This window comes from Moschus berezovskii, chromosome 5 (genome assembly GCF_049115385.1).
Source record: "Moschus berezovskii isolate FMDL1 chromosome 5, NW_MosBer_1.0, whole genome shotgun sequence".
Classification (NCBI taxonomy): domain Eukaryota; kingdom Metazoa; phylum Chordata; class Mammalia; order Artiodactyla; family Moschidae; genus Moschus; species Moschus berezovskii.
The window spans coordinates 53589956-53605835 of NC_142464.1; the positions used below are offsets into that span (position 1 = coordinate 53589956).

At 45.3% G+C, this 15880-nt stretch overlaps 1 protein-coding gene across 2 annotated transcripts in view; it reads right to left on the reverse strand.

The window, feature by feature from the left end:
* Nucleotides 1-15880, reverse strand: part of SEL1L3 (SEL1L family member 3) — a 112297-nt gene that overhangs the window by 25470 nt on the left and 70947 nt on the right. For both annotated transcript variants that reach the window (XM_055434425.2, XM_055434426.2), the window contains exons 12-16: nucleotides 12946-13065; nucleotides 10908-11048; nucleotides 6991-7053; nucleotides 3772-3948; nucleotides 974-1101 (exon numbers count right to left, since the gene is read on the reverse strand). In XM_055434425.2, the coding sequence (XP_055290400.2) occupies nucleotides 974-1101; nucleotides 3772-3948; nucleotides 6991-7053; nucleotides 10908-11048; nucleotides 12946-13065 (629 nt within the window). The remainder of the gene's footprint in view (nucleotides 1-973; nucleotides 1102-3771; nucleotides 3949-6990; nucleotides 7054-10907; nucleotides 11049-12945; nucleotides 13066-15880) is intronic.

The window sequence follows — 15880 nt, forward strand, 5'->3', positions numbered from 1 at the left end:
ACAGGAAATGAGAAGTACACAGAGAGCTAAGCAAATAAGTAATAATTAGTAGCAGCATTCCATAGAAAACAAAAAGTTATGCAAGAAAGAGTAGCCAGAGCACACTACATGGTCAGCTATGAGTAGCATTAAATGGTAAAAATATTGGGTTGGCCAAAAGAACTTTTTGGCAAATCCAGTAATATGAACCCTGATACCAATCCAAGCAAAATGATGATGTACTCATGGGGAAGATGGGAGAAGGTAGGAAGTGTGAACATGCAGGGCAGTTAGAACTGGCAGAGTGAAAGAACTGTATATATATTTGTCTTTTCCCAGTGACACATCATTAGACAAAGTCTGTAGTGAGTATAATAAGAAATAGTGATTTAAGTATGTTATTTAGACATAGGGGCAAATAAAAGGAGATATAATTATTTATAAAACATGCTGCTGCTGCTGCTTCTGCTAAGTCGCTTCAGTCGTGTCCGACTCTGTGCGACCCCATAGACGGCAGCCCACCAGGATCCGCCGTCCCTGGGATTCTTCAGGCAAGAATGCTGGAGTGGGTTGCCATTTCCTTCTCCAATGCATGAAAGTGAAAAGTGAAAGTGAAGCCGCTCAGTCGTGTCCAACTCCTACCGACCCCATGGACTACAGACCACCAGGCTCCTCCATCCATGGGAATTTCCAGGCAAGAGTACATGAAAAGTGATTTATTCTAGGCAGCAGGAAATGGTATGTGGGTGGGGGATAGAGACTTCCTATTTTTCTTGTCAAATTATTACTTTTTAAATTTTTGCCTCCTCAAATAATTTGGCTTTTTGTGCGCATGTGACTGAAGCGACTTAGTAGCAGCAGCAGCAACTGATAAAAATTACACTTTAAAAATGAAAAAAAAAAAGAATAAAAGAAAAAAGAACTCTATTTTCTCAGATGTGGTGAACACAGTATATGGCTTTCCCTTCACAAGCAGCATCTGATAGGTTCTTACACAACAGCCTTCTCGGGATCTCGCGGGAACGTCTCTAGGTTGCCTGTGATATAGTACAGGGAACACCACAAAGTTCCTTCCATGTGTCCACCTTGGGCAGCCTTATGGAAATATTCACCGGCTAACGTCTGGAAAGAGATGAGCAAACGTCGGTGTCATTAGCGAGACGTCCTCCTGGGCAGGTTTCATCAGAGCTAAGGTCGTGAGGTACGTAACATGTGATTTCATCATAGGCTTATAACATCTGATATCTTTAAGAAACCAAGTCAAGTTCCAGGAAGACAGTCAATCACAGAAGCTTCTCAACATGCTAAACTTGACTGCAGACTACAGCTATTCTATTCAGTTTACCCAATAAAGAAGATAACATTACGAATGTCATTATCATCAGGTATCCTCACATAAACCCCCTGCCAGCCAGACAGAAGACCGCAGCAGAAGTCACACCTGGCGAAACTTCAGGCATTTGCTTTCCTAACCTCACTTAATACCTTTTTTCAAACTCAGATGCAAAAACTGCAGTTCCAGTAGGAAGGTGAAAATTAGAGTGTGACAATTAAAAAATCCATTCTAGCAGATGTGTGGGAGGGCTAACAGACATTTGCAATGCATAAAAATACACAGCCTCCTATGTAGTCAAAGAGAGGTCGAGGCGAAAGAGAAAACAAACGCTTAAATGGGTAGACGCGCCACTGATGATCATTATTTTTTCCCAGGCAATTGACTGCCATTTTTAAGCAAGGGTTTTGGAGTCGGTGATGCCATGAGATGGTTGGATGGCATCACCGACTCGATGGAATGAGTTTGAGCAAGTTCCAGGAGTTGGTGATGGACAGGGAAGCCTGGTGTGTTGCAGTCCATCGTGTCGCAAAGAGTCAGACATGACTGAGCGACTGAAGTGAACTGAACTTGGAGTCAGACAGGCCTGTGTTCAAACCCCAGCTCTGCTCCTTACTAGCTGCGTGACTGTGAGCATGTCAGTTTAACTCTCCAACTAGGAGAATACTCAGTTTCTACAAATGAAACATGAGACTTCTGATAGTAGCTACCATGAAAGCTTGTCATGAGGATTAAATAAGATAATGGATATTCGAGGCTTGGTATGATGCTTTACCAAAAATAATCACCCCTAAATCTGCTGCTACAGCTTGCCCATCTGTCTGAATACTACCTTTCTTCCCATCTCAATAAATGCCAAACCCCCTGGAGTCAGCCTGAGTCCTCTCCCTGCTTCACACCTCACATCCAATCACCATCAAATTCTGCCCTCTTGACCTTCAAAACAGATCCACAATCTAGTCACATCTCAGCCCTCTTTCTGATACTGCCCATTTGGATTCAGTACATTAATCCCCTGCTTCTTCTTTTCTAAACTTTTAACGTTGTATTGGAGGATAGCCGATTAACTATGTTGTGACAGGTTCAGGTGAACAGCAAAGGGATTCAGCCACACGTATGTATGTGTCCATTCTCCTCCCAAGTCCCCTCCCATCCGGGCTGCCACGTAACAACATGGAGTACAGAGTTCCATGTGCCCTACTGTAGGTCCTTGTTGCATCAACTCCCTGCTCTTGCTCTTCTCTTCGTCAAGCCCATCTCCATCAGGACCCAGGAGGAGCCTTTTCAAACACAGCATATCCCAGCCTTGTTTAGAGCTGTCCCATCTTGCTCAGAGCAGCTGCCTGGGCACCTGCCTCATTGACCTTATCTCTTCTGCCACCTCTCTTGCGCTCAGCTCCTGCCAGTTGCATCTCCCTGTTGTTCTTCTGCTGATCCCTTTTTCTGGAATGTTCTTCCCTCTTTCTGGAATGTTCTCCCAGATACTCACAAGACTCCTTCAGGAGTCTGTACAAGGTCACATTATCAGAGAGAGCTTCTCTGATCTCGCTTATAAAATAGCATCCCCTAGTCTCTACCTTCTGGGTCCTCCTTATCTGGCTTTAGTTCTCCCCATGTCACTTCCCTCCATTTTCCCTCACGCTCTATCTTTGCTTATCATCTTTCTGTCCCACTGGAATATAAGCTTCTCCAAAGCAGAGACTGTTCTGCCTACTGCCTGGAACAGTGTCTGGCAGAGGGTGGGTGTTCAGTTAATTCGTTGACTGTAATGGGGCTCAGATTGTTATTACCACCACTAACATTATTATCAATAACGAGGGCCTTCCATTTCACACGGGAACCAGGTCCTGACTCCACTTAAGTGTCTGACGTCTGAGTAAGTTATGAAACCTTTCAGAGCCTTGGTCGCTTATTCTGTTAAATGGATGTAGTAACATTTGTATCCCAAGAGTATAGTTAGAATGACATGGGATGGCACACAGAAAGTATCTATGAGTGTATGGCCCAGAGGAAGTGTTCAGCAAACCCTGAAGACTGTCATTGCTATTTACATCATGATTATTAAATCCGATCTCATACCTGGCAATCCTTTTTGGACACAGCCCTCTTTGCTTCCAGTAAGATCAGTGATCAATCTCTGCACCATCTCTCTTATTCTCGTCTCGCATCATCTCCCTCTCCTCTCCCCAGCGCAAGCCTCCTCCTCCATGAAGCCCTCCTGACTGCTTTGGCTTTCCCTATTTCCCCTTTCAGAACTGCTTGGGTCGCAGTGATTAGAACACTCTTGGCATTTGTCTGATGCCAGTTTTTGCTCTTCACTCTCTCGTCTTAACTGGGCCCTTGAGTTCCTTGAGCTCATGATATGTATCTCGGATGGTGTCTGTACTGGGCTGGGCACATAGTACACCTGCTTCCTGACCAAGTGTCTGACCAGCTGCACAGCTGGTCACAAGGCTTACCTGATTTCTTCCAGGAACTCCTGGGAAAATTCCATCCAAGTACAGGACTCCAAGATTGTATGAGGCATCTGGGTTCCCCATTTCTTCCGCTTTTAACCAGTACTTAGCCGCTTTGGCATAATTTTTCTTGAATTTGTGGTAATACCATCCCAGGCCGTTGACTGCCTGATGCAACCCCTGGATTTTAGAACAACAAGAAAGAAATGACTTTTTTTTTTTTTAATGAAAAATTCTCTAAATAGAATCTGTTGTTGTGAAAGCATTCTGCCAGAGTCTGAGAAAAACCTTTCCTGTCTCTTTTTGGGGCCAGATGGCATTAAAGAAATGCCAAGTGCTAGAAAACATCAGGCCACCTCAAAGTCTTCCCAGGAGGACTTCACCAGCCTGCTGTTGGGATTTCTGCCTTCCACCTCGGCAATGATGCTGGCCTTGAATCATCACTCAGCCCCCGTGGACTGTTTCGCAATGCCCTTGTCTACAGAAGGCCTTGTGCTGCCCTGAGTATCAGCAACGCCCTTGAAATTCACAACCACTCAGCTGCGACAGGAGGCCAGAACCTGGCCTTGCTGGGCTGGTTTCTAGGTGACCTGCCAGCCGCCTGTTGATTACCCTGCACAGGACACCAACAAATCACCTGCGGGAAGAAGCCGCAATGGTCTACTTGTAAAGCTCAGGGGCTATGGGTCTGCTTAGCAGACCGGTAGAGTGGCTGGGCCTGAGGCAGAGGGGAGGGGGCGGAGAAGGGAGGGTGGCTTCAAAACTGTGTCTAAACCTGGGATTGTACCACAGAAGGGCTGGCTCTTGTGAGTCTGGTCTCAAGTCTCCTTGTTCTTGCTGATTCATGCTCTCAGGGGCCCCTTCTGCCCTCTCAAGGTGCTCCCACCTGCTTCTGTATGGTAGCCTCCAGCGTGGCTGTCAAAGGCTTAGGAACCCTGCGGGGGTGAAGTGTGCAAACCTGGACGTTCGGGTCTCTCATTCCTGCTTTCCTGCCAGATCAACAAGACCATGGACAAGCAGGTGAGAAAAGGATTAGAGAGGCAAACGGTGAGTGCCCTTGCATCTGTGAGACAGGTTAAGAGTCCAAGTGTGGAACAAAATCTCTTTCCCCTCCCCTTTGAGAAGTGAAGAACAGCTGTCCCTCAACTATGGATGCCAAGATCCCAGCCTACAGCCTTTTCATCTGTGAGGGCTCCCGAAACCATTTTAGCTTTTACATTAGACTCCAGGTGCCAAGAAGACCAGGAGAAAGAAACTGACAAAACCCACTGGAATAGATGCTCTATGAGGGCAAGGATCTTTATTTTGTATTCCAGACACCTGTGTTAGTACTTGCTGTATGCAAGTACTTGCTATATGCTGTATACAGTAAGTGCTCAATAAATACTTGAATGAACCAAGGGATGAGAGCCATCCCTTGAATGCTGATGACACACCAAACAGAATCCAAATCCTACATTGAGCAGTGCTCAGATTCACAGGCCCTCAAGACAGCTGACACTTGGCACGGTATCAGTGCTGTGGATCAGTCTCAGAAACATTCTTCCTGAGCCTCAGGTGGTACCAGATGCAAGGCAGCCCCATGAGAAGTTGCAGGATGAAAGTATTTCCATGAAGTGACAGACCACACCATATTATAAAGTGGCAAGAACCAGCTTTGGAATAAGCCCATGGAATTTACATCAAAATGGTTTCTGTACTGCTCACCTCCGTGTTCATAGGTTTATTCAAAGCTACCTGTCATCACTCAAAACATTAGCAGAACTTTCTTTAGAAATTGTATTAGGACCCAGGTCAGGAGCCCCACGAGAAATCTTGTTTTATTTCTTCAGGCTCACACCTTATTCTGGACATTTCCAGCTGTATCTGCAGATTTAGTGACTTTTAGCTAATTCTAGACATCAAACTCTGTGCTTCACCATGGTGCCTGACAAAGAGTAAGGGCTTAATAACTCCCTGCCAAATGAATGAGTGAGAATCATGTAACACTCTTAAGAATGCGAGTACTCCAGGCTATAAAACTGCATTTCCTCTAATATTCATCTCAGCTCTGCTAAAAGCACGCTCCGAATAAAGCACCTTAGACGACAATTCACCACTAGCATGCTAAAGAGATGCAAATTTCACACCTGCCAGGAAGCCCCGTTTTAGGGTGCTCTAGAACTATGCCCTCAATGACCAACATTAAGCAGCTTTTCTATTTCTGCACTATAGTCTGTGTCAGGGTTGCGAGCTGGCGTGTGCTTCAGCCCATTCTGTCTCCTGGGTGACGTGCCCTCTTGAGACCACACAGGTGGAGAAAAAGCCTCTCGACTCTCTGACTGCATGCTCCTAGTCCACAGGAAAAATAGACACTCTAAGCTTCCTGAAAAAAAGTGTGTGAGGAAGGAAAATCGGCATGGTTACTTTAGGAATTTTTGCAGTTAGGGCAAATATTAGCAGCCTTGGGATGAAGGTATATTCAAGAGCCTGAAGAGCTATAAAGGACTCTGCCTAGGTTGTAGAGTTACAGTGGTTTCTACCAATCCATTGATTTAAAATATGTGTGCATGCGTGTGTGAGTGTGCACGTGAGTGTGCATGCATTGAGGGTGTGTGTTTGCACATAGGGATATGTTGCACATACCTGCTTGTGTGTGTGTGAGCATCCCCTCACAAGCAATATCACAACCTCCATTCTGTACTGCAATACTGAAACTAGTTGGCTTGAAGGTTACTTTGAAGAGTAAATGGTGACAAAAAGAAAATAATTTCTAAACCCAGCAATAAACTTGATAAATAGTCCTTTTATTAAAGCCCAGGGAAGCAAATGAGCACTGGACATGACAGGGTTAATCCAGAGGATTCAAGATTCAGGGGAATCAGGCTTTTGGTTTTCCTAATTCATTGGCATTTATATCCATTCAGTTTCAAGGAGCCCCTGCTGCTGCTTGTTATTAGGGCAGCCCTTGATTATAATTTTAGCCTTCAAACAAAATTGGTCTGAATTCTATTGACTGGAAAGTGAGTTCTCCTTTTGAAGTTTGCCATCCCCATTGTGCAGGTTTCTGTGTATGTGTTGTAGCTCAAAAATGACTAATCGCTGCAATGCTAGCGACCCCTCCCTCCCCACTGCATTTCTACCTTCCTCGGAAGGCTGGCCGTTCACTCTCCTAGACTTGTGAATGCATGGGTGCGTGTGTGTAGGCAAAGGCTTCCCTCTGACAATATGCACAAGTGTTACCTTGGAAGCTGCTTTCTTCATCAGCTCTAAGGCAAGCCGTCTGTTCTTTTTCACTCCTTGACCCTAAACAACAATAAACAGTAATGATTACAAAAAAATAAACACAGAATGCACGCAAAACCATCGCACCGATCTGCCAGTGTTCAACAGAAGATCCTTAAAGCCCAGGCCTTCCCAAAGGAAAACCTAATCTTGAAGATTTCCATATGCCGAGCTATTACATCATCATCATCATTTTGTGTATATTTGTAGAACAGTGACAACCCTGTTTAGCATCATACAAAATTCCCCATTTGATCATCAAGTGAATCACACTCTCGTCAATCCACTTGTGCAGTTGGGAGAAGCCATGAATAAGGTTAAATGAGTTTGGTCATTCTGGTTGTGTTTTTCTGGAGATTACCTAACATGTGAGTCAAATAAGCACTTGATCTGTGTCGGACAGTCAAGACTTATCAGTATGGGACAACCCAGTTATCCCAGTTCCACGTGGGAGTCCCCATGGTGGACCTCTGTGGCTTCAGAAACAGCTGGAAGGTCAGTGGTGAAAGAGATAGGATCCCTTAGAATCAGTTCCTTCAGACACTGACAACTGACAAGCTTCCTCCAGCAAATTCAAGTTTTTCCAGCAGACAAGGTTTGTGGATCACAAGAGAAATGGCTTTGGGGTTCTTGGCATAAGAGCAGAACTTCATGACCACTCTGGGGTGTCTGCGGGACCACGTGGGAAAATGGTGGGTCCAAGGGTGGGACAGGAGGAGTCGCTGACGGCTCCCTCGACATGGCTCTGACCATGAAGATGGCAGGTGAGAGGAGCTGGATGAAAACGCTGATGCTTCCAAGCTCACTTAGAGCCTGTCTTTGACCCCCACACCCCATGGAGTCCTCCTGGTCTCATGTGATATAATGTCAGAGGGCTTTGCAATGACTACAACTATTAACTCTATCTATATACTCAGCTCCAGTAATGAAGACAGCACTGGCAAACATCCCTGCGTTAATTACCCTGGGCCAGGAGTTCTCCTGCCATATCTAATCCTCCCGACCCTAGCCAGGGTGCTGCTACCATTCTCATCTGAGAAACCAACCCAGAAGCACACAGTGAACAGAGGCAGGGTTTGAACCCAGGCTCCAGAGTTCAGGTTTATAACTGCCATGCTGTATTTTTTCCTGTATATTGTCATTTCCATGCCGACAAAGTGAAATGATTCACAGTCTCCTTACAGAATACAAAAACAACATGCTGCAGAATCTGTCCTTAGAGTTCTGGGACCCATAGTAAAACGGTGGATCCAAATAAAGGTTAAATTACATACATTGAGTTTCTACTCGACTTTAACTTACCTATTTAATAAAAACCGATGAGCTGAAGCAGGATGCGAGATGAAACTATTTTTCAGAAGTGGACCATTACTTCATTTAATTAGAGGAAGAGGAAAGAGTAAAGGACATGAAGGCTCTTTGGAGAAACTAGACGGGGCAATGAGACAGCCTTTTTGTACTTTGCAGAAAGGATCAGAACAATCAGGATGACAGAATGTTAGAACCTGGATGCACTCAAAGTTTATCTTCTCCAGCTTCTTTGTTTGGAAGGAATAAAACTGGGGCCCACAGGGGCTGACTAACCCAAAGCCTCTTAGTTAGATCTGCAAACAGAACTCAAGATACTCTCGTTTCTAGATCAGGGATTTCCCAGTGTAATTATGTAATCAGAAGGGGAATGATTTCTTGCACAAAGACTATACACTCTCCACAAGTCTGAGTAGCACTGGAAGCTGTTAAAAGAAAAATACAAAGTCCTGATGCGTAGCAAATGCTCAGTGGCTATCCACTGGATGAATTCATGGAGGACAGTAGCTGCAGTAAAAGTTCATGCTGCCTCCTCAGGTGTATGTAAAATGGGATTGACTAGACAGTCTTGGAAAAACTACAACCATCATTGTGGCACCATTTTTGAATACAATAAGCCAAATATCCACACAAAACAATAAGCCAAATGCACACTGCCCTTCTTCCTGTTTGGAAAGTTCATTTTTTGTATGGGTTTTTTTTACACTGAAAACACTTAAAGACACCTTTGGCCAGAGGTAAAAGTCTTCCTCGAGATGTTGATAATGGGTTTTCTTCCTCTCACTCAGCGATAACTTAGAATGTAGGAAAAGCAAAAAAACTTTCAGCTTTCAGAAATCAGACCCTGAAGAAACATTTTGTCACCTCCCATGTCATATATTTATATCTTTGGCTCTCCCTCTAGATGCCAAGCTTCTGGTAGGCAGAAATAATGCCTGAGTCATGCCTTATCGTCTCTGCACCCCAGGCGATGACCAGACCCGACTCCGGTGGACCGGTGCCTCTGCTCTGTGTCTGTCTCAGTCCTGTCTTCCCCACGAGTGTCTGAGGCCCCAGAGGTAGGAACCGGGCTCCCGCATCCATATGCCCCTCCATCTAGCACAGAGCCTGGTGTTTTGTCAGCCCTGAATGGGTGTTTATTACATAAATACACAAATACATGGGCATATGGCTAAGAGTCAAACCACTTCTTATTGATTTAACAGCTCCAGAGAAAAAGTCTGGGCTCTAAACTTGGAAACCGTAACAACCAATAGGTTTTAAGACTTGGAGGGCCAGAGCTGTAGCAAGAGTCATGGTTGTTAATCAGTGAGCGACCACAACTGTAGTTCTGGAGATGAGTCTGGCCATGAGCGTCCAAGTCCTTGTTTGAAGACACTTGCTGTCTGTGGGCAGCTGCCCTCTTTGGGCCTGGACACAGCCACCAAGGTTTTCCTTAGTAGAGTCAACAGTTTCCTACTTTTCCAAGGTGGGTGAATTGATGTCTCTGTGTTCAGGGCTGAAGAGCACAGACTTTGAAGCCAGACTGCCTGGATCCCAATCACAGGTCTGAAATGTACCAGCTGTACAACCTTGTACATGTGCGTGCATGCTATGTTGCTTTAGTAGTGTCCAACTCTTTGCAACCCCACAGACTGTAGCCTGCCAGGCTCCTCTGTCTATGGGGCTCCTTAGGCAAGAACACTGGAGTGGGTTCCCATGCCCTTCTCCAGGAGATCTTCCCAATCCAGGGATTGAACCCGTGTCTCTTAAGTCTCCTACATTGGCAAGTGGGTTCTTTACCACTATCACCATCTGGGAAACCCTGGGTAAGTTAAAATCCTTTCTGAGCTTCTCTGAGCACACACATAAACAGAGTTCATCATATACCTTGGTAGCTACCTTTGCAAGGTTGTCTTGAAGACTGAATGTACATCAGGTAATAAGCACTGCATCAATCGAAGTAAACTATTATTACTCTGTAAAGCATTTTGCAGTTCTTGGAGTCCCTTCTTTAGGTTCTTTCACTCAACCTGTGGTCATTACCAGTGTCCCATGAGATCAGATAAGTCCAAGGATGCAGCTGCTGGTTGCAGATGAGGGATTTGAACTTCATCTTCTGTCTCCTGGGCTAATGGTCTTCTCACCCATTCCCCTGCTCTCCTGTTGGCTTAAAACCAAGATCTTTGTTTTGATCAGAGAGACTGTTGGGATCCAGCCAAACATGCACTTCATCTCAGCTGTGATTCAATGATAGCTCTGCCTGATAAGAGAACTTGCAGCACCTTTGGGGGCTGCCAGCCATGTACCAATCCATAAAATATGGGTGTCTACTCCAGAATGCCACAGTGCTTGCAAAAGCAAAGAGAATCCAGGTGCCAAACCTAAGACTAATGATTAAAAACAAGACCAGGGAACTGCTTCCGACTGTGCCTTTTCAGCAAATACCCCTTTCCATCCAGCCTGACAGAAGCAGATTCCGAGGTTCTTGGGTTACAGCCTCCTTGTTTGCCTGCGTGCCTACATGAAACTGCTCAGGAAATCTGATAGGAATTTTGCAACCTCAGCACAAATTGAGTGATTCTTACCTTGAATAACACAATGGCGTAGTCGTATATTAATGCGGGGTCCTCAGTCTCCAGGGCACCCTTGGCATACCACTCAATAGCCGCTTCCGGGTTCTTGGCCACGCCTTGCTGGCCCCAGAACAGCATCTGGGCCAACCGTTGCTTTAAGACAGTAGCAATTTAAAACAATGACTTTCCTGTGAAATGCTTAACATATGTGTGTGTGTGTGCGTGCACGCGTGCATGCACGTGTGTGCGCAGGTGCGTGCTTAGTGGCTCAGTTGTGTCCAACTCTTTGCGACGCTATGGACTGTAGTCCACCAAGCTCCTCTGTCCATGGGATTCTCCAGGCAAAAATACTGGAGTGGGTTGCCATGCCCTCCTCCAGGGGATCTTCCTGACCCAGGGATTGAACCTGTGTCTTCTGCATCACAGGAGGATTCTTTACCCACTGAGCCACCTGGGAAGCCCTAATACTTAACATACAAGATTTTAAAAGAGGGTAAGGCAAACCTAGATTAAAATGTTTTTATATTGAGAACCAAGACTTAGGTAGACACATGCTATCTTTCTACTGGGGACCAGAGCCCTAAAGGTGTACTGGGTTAAATACAAGTTATTAACACAATGATGTGTGTCGGGGGATGTGGGTGTGTGTATGTGAATGAAGGTACTATACCCAGGTCAGAGCTGATGGATCAACAACCATACTGTCTCCTCTCCTGAAATGCCCTCTCCTTTGGGAGTCACTGTCTGTCTTCTGGGCCCAATGTAAGGCATGCATTCCTGTGCACATCTGTGGCAGTCAGGGCATCTCCCTATGAGGCAGGAGATAGATGGGCTCCAGGCTAGGCATTTACAACTGGCCTCCTGTTTGCATTTCCTGAGACAGGAGGTAGGTGGGCTCCTAGTTAGATATTTACAACCAGCCTCCTGTCTGCGTACTGAAACAGAAATAACAACAGAAACGGGGTAAATAGCCAGGCTTTGTCTCCTGAGGACACCTTAAGATAACAGACAAGATAGGAAGAGAGGGGCTAAACCCTGTTTGAGTAAAGGATCACTAGGTCACGTATCTCCCATTCTTGGGGCAAGAGAGACACTGCACATGTGCAGAAAGCTCCTTGGGGATCAAAAGGAGGAGGCACCACCCCATAGTATGTGATGCCAAGGCCACCCCATAGGCCTCAGTCCATCTTGGAAACAGTCACACACACAGGGGAGGGTCCGAGGGTAGGTCAAGTATGAAAAAAGAAACCAGATAATTGGCCAAAGGTAAACAAAGACCCTGAAGAACTGCCCTATATAAAAGATTTATATCATTATATCTATATATCTGATGCACTAGAATGTCTGGTGGCGTCTTGGGACTGATCCTAAATCCTGTGACTCTCTCTCCAACGGGTGCAGGTCTGACTACACTCAATGTCAAGAGTGACCACCAGGGCTCCCCTGGTGTCTCAGTGGTAAAGAATCTGCCTGCCAATGCAGGAGACACAGGTTCGATCCCTGATCCAGTAAGATCCCACATGCCATGAAGTAACAAAGCCCCTGTGCCACAAGTACTGAAGCCCGTGTGCCCTAGAGCCCAAGCTCTGCAACACGAGAAGCCATGGCAACAAGAAGCACACACAGCGCAAACAGAGGGTAGCCCTCACTCTAGGCAACTAGAGAAAAGCCCAGGCAGCAACAAAGACCCAACAGAACCAGAAATAAATACATAAAAATAATTATTTAAAAAGAATGACCAACTGACTTGCTCTGGCAGGATGAAATGTGAGAAGTGCCCCACCTGAGCAGAAGCATCAGGAGCCAGCTGTGATATGTCACAGGGTGGCCCTGAGGCAATGGCTTTGGAAGCACATTTTGGTGACATCTCTGTTAGTTTGGGCTCCTAAAGAACTATGAGAGCACAGCCCCTGCCAGCACCCCCAGCAGTGTGAACAGCAATACACTGCTGCTATGTTAAGTCACTAGGCTTGGGATATCTTGTTATCACAGCGTATCCCGGTCCATCGGGGCTTGAGAAAGTTTCCGAGACCGTGGACCGCGTTGTTACCTGAGCTGCCGCATTGCCTCGAGTAGCTTCGTGCTTCAGCCACATAAAGACATCTCCATCTTCTTTGGTTTGTACCTTGAGTATTTCATCATCTTTTAGTCTAATTGTTTCAACATATGCCTAAAAGGGAAGGAAGGAATATAGGAAGGGAGGGAGGGAGGGAGGAAGGGAGGAAGAAAGGAAGGGGAGAAGGGAGAATGAACATATCCAAATAATTTGGGCATGCAAAAGACATGCCATTGTTCTTAAACCAGCAATTATTCAAGTAAAAACTCACAAATGATGGAAATGTGAGGTATGTCCACGATGCCATAAGATCACATTCTTTTTAAATGAATGGATCACACGCCTTGCATCTAAACGGGCATTTTTGTTCCTATCAAAGCATTTGCCTTGGGAAGATGAAATTTACTCCGGTTTCTCTTCCTTTGCTCAAGCTAGTTCAGAAGTCCACCTTTATGCCATCAGTTTTAGGGCCAGATTATACAGGGCATCAAAAACGGTAAATCAATAAATTCTAAGTATAACATTATTATTATGTTTTATTATTATCCTGCATGACTAACCCTTTTTATTTAGCAGGCTCAGGCTCCAATATCTTTTGGCTATTTCCAAAAATGAAATCTGCTCTGAAAAGAAAAGGGCATATTAACTCTGAGTATATGCGCAAGAGTGCACCAGAGGTTCTAAGGAGGAACCCAAGGGGAAAGTTCACAAAATGCTTCAGATTTGCAAACAGTCTCCCAGGTATCTGCCTCCTTTGAAGAAAATAAGGCTCATTTTTATGTATAAATTTTGGCTCTTTATCCAAAAAACAGTCTTGTTGTTTCACAGTCTCCCCTTATATTTAATACATGATGAACTCTATCTAGTGCCAGGGGGCCTGGGAAGGGCTTCAGGGCCACAAGCAGATGGTGAAAAAATTGGTTCTGGATGAAGCTGGGAGAAAGAAGCTTTAGAGAACAAGGAGCTCAGCCTGATTTCCCTTCTGATCCTCTGTTTGTCAGCAAAGGGAAGGATTTAGACATGTACACACTGCTGTATTTAAAATGGATAACCAACAAGGTCCTGCTGTATAGCACAGAGAACTCTGCTCAATGTTATGTGGCAGCCTGGATGGGAGGGGAGTTTGGAGGGGAATGGGTACATGTATGTATGGCTGAGTCCCTTTGCTGTTCACCTAAAACTGTCACAACATTGTTCATCGATTATACTCCAATATAAAATTAAAAAGAGAGAGAGAAAAGGACTCAGATTCACAAGCTCTAGCCTGCAGCCCCATCGTCCACTGTGGCCACATGCAGCCAGAGATCCCTCTCAGGGGCAACAGAGGGCAGACTTGCGGATGGAGCTAGGACTCAGAACACAACAGCAATCAATTCCTGTTGGGTGTCTAACCTTGACACACCACCCTGCAAATAGCAGCAACTAGAATAATGATGCTGTCACCTTTGACTGAAGCCACGTGCAGGGTGTTCAACAAACATTAACTTAATATTAACTTAATCCTCATTGCGGGACTGAGACCCAGATATCGCTGGCCTCAGTTTATAGGCAAAGAACTGAGGCTCACAGGGTGAAACCGTGCATTGTCGAGCGGGCCTTGGAAGCCAGGTTGACCTGTCTCCAAGGACAGGCTCTGACAGGCTCCCCAACAATGTCGCCCTCTAGCGGAAGGCCCTGGAATCCTGCCTGGGCACTGGTCTCTATCTCATTCTTTGCTAACTGCAAGGCCAACAAGTAGGTGCTTCAACTCAAACTCCAGGGGACGCTCTGTCATTTGCGATGAGCCTGGAATTGGGCAGAAGCTCAGGCTGCTCAAATAATAGAATCCTCAGCTATAAGGTTTTTTGGTCAACTAGGGAGTTGGGTATTTGATTTGGGATTGATTTTCTTCTTTTTCTTATTTTGCTTTTTCCTTCTTAACTTTGTCATGGTACTTGAATGAAAGACATAGCACATGAAGACAGAGTTTCTATGCTGCAAGAATTTATACTCTTAGGTGTTTCTGCCACTCTCTGGCAGTGATAACGTACCAAAATCACCAACAAGGACTGTGTGTGGGGACCGATTGTTTGGTCCAGACTGACTCACTGAATCTTTGCAACCTCATAAGACTGTCCCTATCAATATCCCCATTTCACACATGTGGAAAATGAGGCCCAGAAAGGTTAACCAACTTATGTAAGTTCTTCAAACTGATGAATCAGATCCAGGACTGCTGGCTGTGAGATAGTCCTCACCGAGCCTCACCACCCTGTGAAAGATTTATGCATCTGGGAGGAAGCAGATGGGGGGCTGGTTCACCATTTCTCCTTATACATAACGAATTCCATCTAATAGTGTCATGGTGGTGACATCAGATCTTTCACATCACCCCCAGGGGATATGAATTCTAACTCGCCACTAACTACCTGTAGGCCTTGGGCCACTGACTTTATTTACCTGAGTCTTAGCTTCTGCATTGACATAAATGAAGCGGAGGATGGTATCAGCTCTATCAAAGCACTCTGCCTACTAGCCATTATTTTTAATAGTGCAAAAGAGGTAAGAGTTCAAATCTAGGCTCTGCTACTCGCTTGTTCTTTGACGTTGGGCAAGTTCTTTGGCTTCTCCGAGTCTCAGTTGCCCCATTTGTAAAATGGGAACAATACCTGTACTGACCTCACAAAGTTGCAGGAGGATTAAATGAGATAGTTTGTGAAGATCTTAGCGGAGCGTCTGGCATATGGGAAGCTCTCCGGAATGGTAACTCATGTTTTAAGTCCTGAACTCATTCTAACATGTAAAAGGCTAACAGCAGTTTAGAATATTAGCCCTCCTGTTTGTGTTTGCAGTTGTGTGCAGCTCAGAGCCTGTCATTGTGGGGATGAATTTCTGAGAGTTTGATGCTTTTGAAGATGGAAAGGACAGATCTGAGGAAGGAGTGTCAGGG